Source organism: Typopeltis vanoorti, chromosome 5, assembly GCF_054136105.1.
Source record: "Typopeltis vanoorti isolate ZY-2024b chromosome 5, IOZ_Tvanoo_1.0, whole genome shotgun sequence".
Lineage (NCBI taxonomy): Eukaryota > Metazoa > Arthropoda > Arachnida > Uropygi > Thelyphonidae > Typopeltis > Typopeltis vanoorti.
This window is the reverse complement of record NC_143553.1, coordinates 116,373,587-116,387,204: the sequence shown is the minus strand read 5'-3', so window position 1 is coordinate 116,387,204 and position 13,618 is coordinate 116,373,587. Positions and strand designations below refer to the sequence as shown.

Below are 13,618 nucleotides of genomic sequence, written 5' to 3'. Positions count from 1 at the left end.
CGATAGCGTATTAGTGCCATGTGGGTGGGAGGGAAGATATTAAAGAATTTGAAGCGAAATGTGTAATTTACATAAAAAGGAAAACTAAACAGATTTAGCAGTACGCTTCTTAACACGTACAAGTGTTCATAATCTGCTGTCATTTCCTCTTACAATCATTGAAAATACATCAACGCTCGCTTACGGGGCCGATTTTAGACACGAGATTTCTTCGTTCTTTGCTATTATTAAACAAAACACTAAAACTAAACTGGCTATTAAGTGTATCACGATTTCGTGCAATTTCTTCCCAGAAACATTATATTAAACTGAGAAATTTGCATTCCTCCCCATACAAATACATGATAACCTAAAGGAGCAATGGTACCCGATAAATACTTTTAACTCCATTAGAAAACTAAGTAAAACAGGTAAAGAAAGAACAAAAATAGTTATGTGCAATTGAAACTGAGAATGAACCCTGAATGGCTTGTTGAACATTTTACATGTTCGAGTAGATCCTTCAGTTGGCAGCCTTCCAAGTCTACTTTTTGGGGGTTATAATTATTCCGTCATTTCTATTAAGATTAGAACGAATCCCATTTTATTTTATAAAGGAATATCTTTGTTCTTACGTTTCGTTAATTATGTTTTATCTGATCTGAAAAAAAAAAAAAACTTTATTCAGGAACATTTATTACATCGTCTACTTCTGGGTTGTATTATTTTTTATTTTAATTTACTATTTAATTTTACTAAATTTGTCGAACGATTTCAATTTGGATTACTATTTTGTCATCTGTTTAATATCGTTCTAAATTTACGCTCTAGCGTCATGAAATTAAGCTTTATTCCTTAGTATGTTCAATCAATACCGATTTTTCTTAAGTCTGAATCAATAGATTAAAATATAGAATACGAGAGATCATTTCTGTTAGCATATAAAAACTAAAGAAAAACTTAATACAATATATACATATCCACGTCTTGTACACATTTGGACTCTGTTCCAATTAAACAGGTTTGCAAAGCGATAGATAGGCTTGCTGTTCAGATCTCATTAAACTCGAATTCTAATATTGTTCCACCTTTCAGACAGTTGATAATTGGCAGAAATGTTTAGAACAAATAAACAGAAATCTGCGATTTTCCTTGCTATAGCTTTCTCGGCATATAAAACAGACTTTTTTTTTTTCGTTATCCACCGGAAAAGAGAAAGCAACTCGGTTGTTTGCAGTAGCCCAAATATTTGTCTGATGCTGATCACGTCTGGCTGCGTCCGTAAGTTGACCCTAGTCACGCAGGTCGACTTCACTTCCCGTAATTATCCGATAACTTCGTCAGATTGGTGTTATAAATACATTACCGAGCAGACCCATTGGTGAGGAAATCGGTGCCAAGTATATGACACATATCACGATGGGGGAAGAAAAGGTGTGTGATCCCCAAAACTGGAAGGACAGGAAAAGAAAAGAAGAGAACTAACCTTCAAAACTACTCAACTTCACCAAGTCCCTAGTGGAAGCAATTGCCCCCCAGGATTTCTCACATTTCAAACTGCAGAGGTGCAATAACATTCCCTGATAGTCTAACCCTCCCTTCATCTCCAAATGGCGGAAAATGTGCTGACCACAGAAATGCTTAGTTGTTAGTACAGCCCGTGTTAGCGTTGCTTGGGAGGGTGTTTTATTACCTATGGCTAACTTGTCAGTAGCGCATGCACGAATTTGACATTGACATCTCTATCATGGTTACTTGAGGGCACGCGCGTCTGTTGTACACATTAATTTAGCCAAGGAATGATTTATTTGTTAAGGTGTAGTGTTTAATCACTGACGGATTTTGTGGTTATTAACTTTCGTCAACTGGAGAGAACTTCATTCAGCTTCTCCCCCACCTCACTGTCATTGTTCTAATCCCACAAGAAGAATCAAGGATTTTGCTTACTACGCAGACGTCTTCTCCTCATGATAATGATGACGAGAATGATAATGAGAAGGAATAAGATGGCGATTCCTCCAATGGTAGCTGCAATGATCAAGACATTCTTGTTCGGCAAATCACTAATTGCCCCGTTCACTGAAAGAGAAAGAAAAATCTGTGTTAAAAAAGGGAAAAACATCTATATAAAAATCAGTGTAGCAATTATTTTTCGTAGCATATTAACAATGGGTTTTAATTAATAAATTAAAAGAAATCTATGAAACAAAGATATTCATAGTTGAAGTACGTGCAGACGTATTACATAAAGGATGTCATACATGACGTCATAGTTTGCTTGTTAAAGCTATAATTTATATGTGACCTAAACAAAGCTATAGTATAATGTGTTTTCTACAGGACACATACAGTACATCCATTAGCAATAGAATTAATTCTATGAATTACCCAAATACAACGCTACTGCAAAAAATGAATTGTTTTTAAGAAAAAATTCCAGTCTTGATTTGCCTTAATGATAATAGCTTTCAAGATATATACTGTTTGATATATTACAAAGAATAAATATACCTAATATTTTACTACATGCAATATTGAATATATATAAAGATAATGAAATAAAAATAAAAATAAATGAAAAGTTCTCTGAAAAACAATCTATAAACCAAGGAGTAAGACAGGGATGCCCTCTGTCTTCTCCAACACTTTTCAATATTTACATTAATAAAATATTAATACAGTGGAACACCTTAAACAATCAAGGTATAAAAATTTACGGAATACCAAAATAAATACGCTATTATTTGCAGATGATCAGGTAATAATATCACATAAGAAAGACAATTTACAAAGAGCAATATATAATTTAAACATTATAGTAGAACAGTTTGGAATGAAAATTTCCATAGATAAAACTTAAAAAATGGCATTTTGTGGACAAACTCCAGTTAGAAGCAAAATAGCTATTAATAATAAAATAACAGAAGAGATAAATACTTTCAGTTATCTTGGATGTGAAATATCATATGAAAGAGAAAAAGACATAAAATTAAAAACTTCAAACTTTTTGCTGATTATAGGCCTGATAAATAGAACACTCAAGCAAATATAGTACAAAAAGAAACACGCTTGAAAATATACAATACTTTAGCAGTTCCCACATTATTATATGGCAGAGAAATTTGGGCAATAAACAAACAAGAAAAACAAAGAATAAAAACCAGTGAAATGAGATTTATGAGAAGAACTGCAAAATACACATTATTAGATCAAAAAAGGAACGAAGACATTTTAAAATTACTAAAAACAAAATCAATAGAAGAAAAACTAAACAATTATAAACAAAAATGGATTGAACATGTAAACCGGATGGCCAACACCTGACATCCTAAACAAATACTAAAATATAAGCCAATTGGAAAGAGAAGGCAGGGTAGACCTCAAAAAAGGATATTGGATGGATAATGAGACCGGAACAGACCAATATGGACCAATATACCCGTAATTAGTGTTATGATGATGATGATGATAGCTTACGTATTTCTTGAGTTCTTCAAGACAATCATCAACATTTCTTGCTGCCTCTCTCTCTCTCTCTCTCTCTCTCTCTCTCTCTCCATTGTATGTTAACATACAAAACATCACTTCATACAGTCTACCTTGGAAGTTCCAATGGATGAAATTTTTAAAAATAAATGATCATATTTATTTTGTTTTCTTGTGTGGCGTTGTGAGCCAATATCTTAATAACTCTTAACGTGAAAAATTTCTCAAGCCTAATATTTTCTACATAAGAAGTTTTTGTTATGTTGAAAATTATTTAGTTAGCCTAGGTATGTTTTATGATATCAATACATAGAGTCAAAATGTTTTTATCGTTTACATTCGGTATAAATTTACATCTCATTGAAGCTTTATATTACTGCTGTTTATTTACAGAGTGTTGATGTGTAGATCTTTCTTTCAATTCAAATTAATTTTATTATTTTGTGTGAACCACTTACTTTTTTTACCAGACGAAACTACAGCTCTTTTATATATTCAGTCAATGTAAATGCTTCAATTGAAATCAACTTAAAATAATTTAGTTTTGAAAAGGAAAACCAAAACTCAAAAATTATCAATTTTGATTTTAAAAAAGTCTAGTATTACTTTGACTTCATGAAACATAGGGTAATTAATTAATGCATACAAACATCGGCAGCTGCTACTATTGATTTAATTATAGCATTTTTAAGTTAAATACTTCCATGCTGTGTTTAGATCAATATTTTTTATTAACAACTTTTTTTATAATTCAAACGTGATTATCATGTGTTTAGTATTTGTGATTTAATTATATACGTCTAAGGAAACGGCAAAAAAAAATAATATTAACAATAATTAACAATTATTGTTAATATTAATTATAAATAATAATTAACAATTCTAATATGAAATAGACAGAATCGGGTTTCGCTTTTTTCCAATCCTGCTACCTGGTTAGCGGAGTGGTCGGCGAATCTGCTCTCCAACTAACAGGTTGCAGATTTGAATCCTAGTGCAAGCATGAATGTTTTGTGTATGTCTTTAGGTTGGAGATAAATTGCATCGTCCGATGTCAGACTACCAATAAACATATTAGTGGTCTGAAATATCTTCGAAAAAGAAAGTGCCATGATTGGTCTTTAGTGAGTAGATTTTCCAATTATTTAATCCTTAACCCATCCATGGCTAGTAAATAGTTGTTGGAGTCAACGTGTGCTGGCTAAGTAGAGATACGCGTGCTTATCGTAAGCACTCATGGATTGGTATTCCAGTAACCGATTCTAAAAATCACATCGGTGGATGCGTATTGGAAAGGAAACTGCTCATTTGTAGAAGCAAAACTCCGGGATTTTGAGAAATAAAAACCGTGTCAAACACCATATAAAGCCATCTTTAGTTGGAAAGTTCTTTGATCTTACTCATGTCTCCCAGCATAGAGAGCGCTTGTGAACATGAATGTTTCCAGCAGTTTGCAAACATTATGAGAGTTTATTAAACAGGGTTCATTCATCACGTATTTTATCGGTACTGATCTAATGAAATAACACAATTCTGATAGTGAGCAATGTGTTATTACAGTCCCTTCTATTGAGTCGTTTAATGTTTAGGAAAACGTGCATTAGCTGTAAAATGGAGTCATACAGAGATTGTCTTAAATATGGACCTAATATCCAAAATGGACGCTTTCCTCCTGTTTAATTTTCCAAGTTTCAAACTAATGAATTTTCACGCGGATGAAACTAGACGCGATCCTCCCTCGTAGGTAGTTTGTTTTCAAAGTAAGAAACCGCTGGAACGAAGTGTTCTTAACGAATTCTTGGAAACTGCAGTCAAATGAGGTGAGGAAAATCCGCTCACTAAACGGGGAGAAAATCTCCGAGGAATAAGCAACTAAACGCACAGCATCCGAGCTAAAAGTACAATCACTTCCGTCGGAAATCATCCGTCATCAGCAGCGCATACTTCCCGCTTCCCTCCTCGTGATTTACACTTGGACGTTAGCGGTTTTCCTCTTCGTGACGAAGAGTGACGCGCGCCGCATTTCCTTAAGCTTTGGTACACTTGATTGAGGAAGCCAAGTTTTGCAGATGATTTAACAAGGAATTTCCAGGAGCAGGTAATAGGACGTGCAGTTTGCAGCTCCTCCCTCTCCAGTGGCTTACTCGCATTATGCACAAATGCTGTGCAGAAAACTTCTCTCTCTCTCTCTCTCTCTCTCTCTCTCTCTCTCTCTCTCTCTCTCTCTCTTTTCGCAATGTAGAAATAAAAACGAACTCTCGCATTTTTTCCCAATCGTTTCCTCTCTATGTTCTTCTTGCAGTCTTTTATATTTTATTTTCCTTTCCAAATGACTGAAGAAGATACACACACACACACACACACACACACACACACACACACACACACACACACACACACACACACACACACACACACACACACACACACACACACAGAGAGAGAGAGAGAGAGAGAGAGAGAGAGAGAGAGAGAGATCGAATATATGTATTATCTAAGAAAACGTTTATAATTTTGAATTCGTTTTTTTCTCTTCAAGAGACTGATAACTTTCTTTCTAATTAATTAAATTTATAAATAAAATTTAAATTTAAATTTACAGCTTAGAGTACGCTTGGTTAAATGCGATGTATGGTCTGTACAGTGCAGAAACTTGGACCTTGTAGACAACACCAATAAAAAGCAATAAAAAGACTTGAAACCTTTCAGATGTGGTTATACAGACGAATACTAAAAATCCCATAGACAGCAAAAACGTCCAATCAAGAAGTTCTGAAACAAATGGAGAAATCACGTGAACTTTTAGATCCATAAAAAGAAAAACTGCATATCTTGGTCACCTACTTCGTAATGAAAAATATAAGATACTTCAATTGATTATAAAAGGGAAGATAAATGGAAGAAGAGGACAAGGAAGACGAAGAAAATCTTGGCTGGCAGACATCAGATAGTGGACTGGCATGAACTCTGAGGAACTGTTCAGAGTGGCTGAGGATCGCTTAAAATTTGTCAGGGTGGTCACCGACCTCCTTGGAGATGGCCCGCAAAGAAGAAGAAACACATAAGAAGCCATCATATGCTATTTTCGGCTCTAATTAATACCGAAACAGAATCTATTGTAACAATCATGTAGGATTTTTAGCAATGTTCCCTACCGAAAAAAAGATAGCAGTTTCATTGTAAGGGAACTGATCTAAAGTGCACTCATGTATATTTTTATCTTTTATCACATTCTGCAATGAACGTGTAAGAAACTTGTATACATCAAAATCTACAGTACCAGGAACGTGTGAAATATTAATAAGTAATGGGTAAACAGTACTACGCTGAAGAAAGTATGGCTCAAAATATCAAGGTGATGCTAATCGCTTTCTTTAAGACGTTTGAAGAGTTTGATTAGTTTAGAACTTCTGAAGCAACACGCCTTGCAAGTAAAACCAACACTAAGGCTTTGTACCACACTATACCATGCAGTTCTGAGTGTCCAATGATATAATGTGTGTACATGTACTTGATGTACAACAGTACAACAGCTCAGTATACACAATACTTGATGTACAACAGTACAACAGCTCAGTACAACACCAAAGCTGAAGGTTATTCCTTATTAGGCCCACCAGAAATGAATAGAACAAGAGAAAGATCACTTGAAAAACTGTATCCAATCAGAAATATCGTATTGTGAAAAAAGACAACTCAGAGTAACTTGCATTCGCCTTAATTTCCCTAAAACAATTTGGGTTAGACATTTTTGACAGCACTCGTAAAAATTATGTATATTGTGCTGTTAATGCAATAGATCAGTGTTTCCTAACGTTTTTTGGATTTTGCTCCACCTCAACGCCTCGTAGATTTTGATGTCCCCTCTCTAGCATAATAGTCAGCCAAGTTCTGAAAAAGTATAATATAAATAGGTCTTTAAATAAAACAAGGAACATAGGTAAAACTGTTTTTAATTTGACTGTCTTCAATGAATATAAATTTTATATCACACTTTGTATATTCTAAAACATAAATCGAATTGAACTCGGAAAATAAAATCCAAGTAATGCGATCCTTGAGCTTTATGTCTGCTACAAAGAGTTTTTACTTGAGGTTCTAATTTAGTCATTTTCAATCTCAAATCCCCATCGTTTGTGATATCCAGATGATTTCTTTTTTTCAGTTACAAGTCATTTACAGCACTAAAGCCACATTCAACTAAATATGACGACGAGAAGGGCAACTGTATTTTTTTGGCAAAACTAGTTGAATTTCGGTATTTCGTTTCTGTCTCATCAGAAAGCCATGCCATTGTTCCTTTTATGTTGAATAAATTTCTAATAGACTCATCATTTTGCTTTTCTGAGAGTTCTTCTTGATACTGTATTTATGTCGACTGCTGTACTAGTGATGTCAGCTTTTTTTCTCGGAAAGTCAGGGTTGCAACATCGACAATTTATCACCGACAATGGTGAGTTTTTTGAGTATATCGGTGATGAGGTGACGAATGCAACGTCATTTTCTAATTGCCCCCCCAAAATATATTCAAATTGCTCCCCTGCGGGGCGTACGCCCCACTTTGGGAAACACTGCCATAGATGTACGAAGCGCAGCTATGTTGGTTGTTATTCAGGGCATACACAAAATGTGAAGGGTGTTATGATATTATGCAACTCCTTTAAAGCACTAAAACTATATTTTTATAATTAATATTTCTTAGAAGAGAAATCTTCAATTAATAAAATATATTCCTTGCAAAAAAAAAATGTGTGTGTGTGTGTGTGTGTGTGTGTGTGTGTGTGTGTGTGTGTGTGTGTGTGTGTGTGTGTGTGTGTGTGTGTGTGTGTGTGTGTGTGTGTGTGTGTGTGTGTGTGTGTGTGTGTGTGTGTGTGTGTGTGTGTGTGTGTGTGTGTGTGCTCGCGAGTAATCAAGAAAAAGTAATTTGTAGAAGTATTTGTTGAAGCTGCACCCCCCCCCTTCCTTGATAAAGCATCGCGAGGAAGACTTTTCAAACGAATAGACGAGATGAATTGAACGAGAGGTGAGGATTTAGTTCGTGCCGAAGGTAGACAGTGAACTATGTTGGTCAGCAATTACTTATGTGTTTACATGCTTATAAGAAAGTGAAGGAATAATGATAGACAGTTCTGCAGAACTACGCTTATAAAAGTACCTAACAGAAAATGCAGAAGGCAAAGAAGGCTTAAAAAACCCGGTAAGAAAGAAACTGAAGTTAATCTGTGAGATAGGGATAGTCTGTTAAGCGGATTGACCTTTTCCAGATAGCATCAAACATTTCGGAAATATTTCGGTGCATCATCTTCAACTGTAAAAACAGCCTTCTAAGGTTCTGGGACTTATACAGTGTTAACTGAGAGTTAGTTGCTACTTGGTACTACTTGACTTGCTTCGTAATTGTGCGTTACTTGTTTGCTACTTCTTAGTCATTTTTACTGCAAGAGGAAATCAAGTTTTACAGAGGATAATATTGAGCCAGGAAACGTTAATGTGTAAGCCAATATATGAAAAGAAATCTCACCTTGCTTGGTGATATTATTAAAGCGGGAGTGAAATAAGATCGTTCTGTTTGCCTTACAAGAAATACCATCTAAAAGCTGCATGAGGAAAGAAAATCAGTATCTGAGGCTTAATATCCCAGAGAAAGTACGTGGTACTCGAATACGTTTGAGAGCATAGTCTATACGCTGAGGTAAAAGGATGGAAAAGCAAAGGTTTTGCTTCCTCCTATCAGTGAGTTCACTTCTATAGCTCTAGGGATTTTTGCTAGAAAATTATACTGAGCTGTTACTGTGGTACTAAAAAGTATTTGATTTCGGAGCAGTCTTCAAAAACTCATGGTTTAATTTAGAATTACTTAAAAGAAAGACTTGTAGCTGTAATCGTATTTCCAGTTGAAGCAGAAAGAAGCTCGTAGCTAAGGCCATTTCGAGTTGACTTTTAATAAGGAAGGATATATTGCTAGTAAAACTGTTTCAAAAAAGAAAAAAAAAGAGAAGAAGAAGGAGAAGGAAATATAAGATTATGGGGGCGAATCACAGGACAGAGAAAGGAAAGAAAGAAAAAGACAGCAGGAGTCTGAGTACGGAAAGTGCATTAAAAGCAAATCCTACATGCTTCATGTACGTCTTCGAACTGATATCAGTAATGAAAGACAGGATTAGAAGAAGTCACGTGTTTTTCAGCACAAAATGGACAAGTGAATGAGCGATGGTACAAAAGCTATAGCAATTTTTTTTTTATCTTTCATTTTTAATGTTTTTTTTAATTGAGGATAAAATGTGTGATTTCCTTAAATTTATGGATTAAGGCTGATTTTTATTTGGTTATTTTTTTAACCTGATAAAGGTGGTCACTGACGGGAATCGAACCCAGGTGTTTCTTTGCGAAAGCTATACGAAAAGAAAAATAGGAATCTGAACAGTTAGTTTAGTAACAAAAAACTTGAATCATCACCATAATCAAGTAATATATGTAATTAGCAAAGGTTGGTCGATTGGTAGAGCCTTTGCTACTAATGCCTCGCAAAAAGTTAAGCAAGTTTGAGCGCGATTAGTAGTTAGAAGAGGTAAATCGTTCGATGTTGTTGGCACACTCTCCCTCGAAGAGTCGTTGGACTCCCTGGAGGTGTCACATAATCATAATATTTATCTCATTTCTATAGATTGATAAATATTCATTGATCAAACCCTTGCATTTATTTCGATATATTTCATTTCTTGTTGATGGAGATTAGTTATTGAATATTATTGGCGATGCTTTAGGTATTATTTACTGATGTGATTTGGAGTTAATTTGGCTATAAAAATATTCTTCGGCGGCTTTGTCTGGAAAATAACAAACCGAATTTTCCAGAGAAATATTCTTCTCCTAGTATATGAGAATGGCTAATTCGCATTCACTTAAAAGGCCTATAAAGGTTATGTCATTTTAATAAAAGAGGATTTTTGATCTCTTAAGATGGCCTCTAATCAGAACCAACAGTTCGACACAGCTTTCAGGCCAGTGAAACCAAGTCTAAGCACTAATAAAAGGCGAATATATTGGCTTATGAACAGAGCGTGCCTTTTAAGTAATGCAAACGAAAAAAAATCCAGTGGCGAAGGTTAGATTTTCATATGCTGCCTGGTAAATTTCGAATCTTAACTTTCTTTCTGTATTTGGCTATAAAATATGAATACCTCCATAATATCTTCAATTTTAAACATAATAGAGTGGCCTCATAACCTTAGATGCTTTTACCGTGATTCTAAACAACAGCAACATCACATTCGTGATAAACATGTATTCCTATTTAGTACAGAGAAAAGTGTTCTGTTCCATCTGGTGAAGGTAAGTTATAATGATGGGAATGAGTCTAACATTCACTACGAACCCGTTGTAACGTTTAGAAAAATGGACACACGACACTGCGTTCACATTCTGGAAATGACATCAAAAAGAAATATATTGGGAAAATGAGATAAATGAAATCAGATAACTCGCTTATTGTTTGATGAGATTACAATATGATTGGTAGTGAAAGATGATACACTTTCAACTAGACGTTTAGAGTACATCGACAGAAGTGCAGCAAAGTATGAAGTATCAGTGGAAATAGCGTAGCTAGAGTTTTGACGCCCTTGGTACTTGGTAAACTCGTAGCTACGCGCCTTTCTTTTCTTTTCTTTCTTTCTTTTTATTTTTTAGTGTGACAGTTTCGATAATTGATAAAATATCCTGTCAGTGACGTCCTTTTAACATCGAGGCTCTTGGCAACTATCCCAGTGCTACAGCGTTCTTTCGCCCTTCATATATATATATATATATATATTTTTTATTTTTTTTTTTATTTTTTTTTTATTATTTTATATTATATATTCTAGCATAAATATTTTGAAGTATAAAATACATAAGTGGCTAATATATAATTCATGCATGTGGGGCGCAAACCAGAAACCTCAGACAGGAGTATCTAAAGACAAAATCCAGGAAATTTAAAATTAAAATGCTAGTTTATCAAATGTTAACAAACTGTACAAACATTTGTTAGAAAGAAAGGTTAAGGCTTATGAAAAAAAATTGCAATTATAAATAAAAAAAAATCGAGACCTTCTTCTTCTGCAACTTATCCCACCTAAGTAGCGTCGCTGTTCCCAATGAGCCTCCTCTGCATCCTCCTGTTTTGGGCTGTAACCACATCCAAGTTCTTCATCATCAGGTCCTCCTCCACCAGATCCCTCCATCTCTTCTCTGAGTGCCCGAACTTCCTTCTCCCCCTGCACATCAATCTGCTTGACCTTTCTTCCAATATACTCGTCCTCCCTTCCTCGTCAGATGAACAATCTCAACATTTTCTCCTGTATCTTCGCTCCAAAGTTCGTAACTTTCACCGTTCCCCTTACACAGTCATTTCTCAGACGATCCTTTCTGGTCACACCGCACATCCACCTAAGCATTCTCATCTCCGCTACTTCCATCCTGCTGATGTTATTTTTCCTCAGGGCCACAGTTTGCATAGCATACGTCATAGCTGGTCTCACCATTGTTCTGTGGATTTTCCCACTTTAGATTGACCAGCACCCTCTTATCACAGCACTCCTGGTATCTCTCTCTCCAGTTCCTCCATCCAGCTTTTATCCTTCATCCCACTTCCTTCTCAGCCTCTCATTCCTCTTTCACTGTTCAACCTAAGTATCTAAAGTCCCTTCGAGTTCTAGATCTGTCTCCTGGCTGCCATCCACTTTGCAACACATATACTCTGTCTTTCCAGTTTAACTGCCACTTATTCTCTTGATTCTGCACGCAGAACGATGTCATCCGCATAAAACATTGTCCAAGGGATCTTCTTTCACCTCTTCCGTCATCACAATATTACACAAGAACGGATTTAATGCTGACCCTTTAGGGGAAAAAACTCAACGGCTCATTTAGCTGTACGGGCGTGGCAAACCTGAGGTATCTAATGCTGGATCATGCCTTACTTCTTATAATATACATCTGTTATATTATCTGTAGACTGGTCCCTCCCCTTCTTTCCCTTTACCCTCTAATGCTGTTAGAGTATTCAAAGGCCAGGGATGAATCTTTCCTATATTTTGCTATTTCATTTCGTCTTATGCAGCCACCGAAGGGGTCAGCTAGCCCCAATAGGTGCCGGTCCCAATCCCGGATAAATGGTGAGGGTTGACGTCATGAAGGACATCAAGTCATAAAACTTCACTGCCATCTTTAACTGACTAAATCGCGACTTAATTCCATTAAACCTTATAGTCCTTATAAGGACTGGCTTAAAGGGGCGAAGCAAGAATGCTTTTCATCTTCCCCGTTATCTGTAGAGGACAGTGTAGGGATAAGGTGTTATTGAGCTATTAAAGCTCTGATCATAGCAGGAGGTAACAGCAATAGCCGAGCCTCAGTTATGACTTCATTGGCTACAGCACTGCCACCCACTACCCTCCAAGGGTATTAATCACCGCATCTCACGGTCGATTCTTCCATTAAACGAATTCCTTAGTCCTTATAAGGACTGGCTTAAAGGGGGGAAGAAAGAATGCTTTTCATCTTCCCCGTTATCTGTAGAGGACAATGTATGGATAAGGTGTTATTGAGCAATTAAAGCTCTGATCATGGCAGGAGGGTAAAAGCAATAGCCGAGCCTCAGGTAGAACTTCATTGGCCACAGCATTACCATCCATTACCCTCCAAGGGTATTGGATTGAATGAATCAATCATCACACTTCGCGGTCAATTGATTCATCCTCTCCAATCTCTTCCATTAAACATTGTATTCACTGAAATTTATTAAAATGTATTCTTTTAATAAAATGGTATCAATATGAAATCATCGTTTTTAAATTAAGTTTTAAAAAGCGTATTAAATAAACTCATAAAAATGTTTGCTATTAATTTTATTTAATTTTATTAAAGACAATATTATCTTTATTTTTAAAATAAATTTATTTATGAAAATATTTCTATAAAAATCCTGCAATGTAACTGGTTGCGTTGGCATTTCTGAAAACCTCCAACTATTCATAGTTATACGTTCAATAAACAAAGAAAATAACAAATTGGTTTTTTAATTCGAAAAATTAACATAAAAGTTTAATAAGCAATATCAGTTTTGCTTTCTTGGAAAGTAGTGATAGTTCTATGTATGGATGAAGTTTTT

At 35.4% G+C, this 13,618-nt stretch overlaps 1 protein-coding gene across 3 annotated transcripts in view; it reads right to left on the bottom strand.

Annotated features, from left to right (window-relative positions):
* Nucleotides 1-13,618, bottom strand: part of LOC150106743 (hemicentin-2-like) — a 487,441-nt gene that overhangs the window by 57,837 nt on the left and 415,986 nt on the right. For all 3 annotated transcript variants that reach the window (XM_090393310.1, XM_090393308.1, XM_090393309.1), the window contains exon 11: nucleotides 1,927-2,058. In XM_090393310.1, the coding sequence (XP_090249436.1) occupies nucleotides 1,927-2,058 (132 nt within the window). The remainder of the gene's footprint in view (nucleotides 1-1,926; nucleotides 2,059-13,618) is intronic.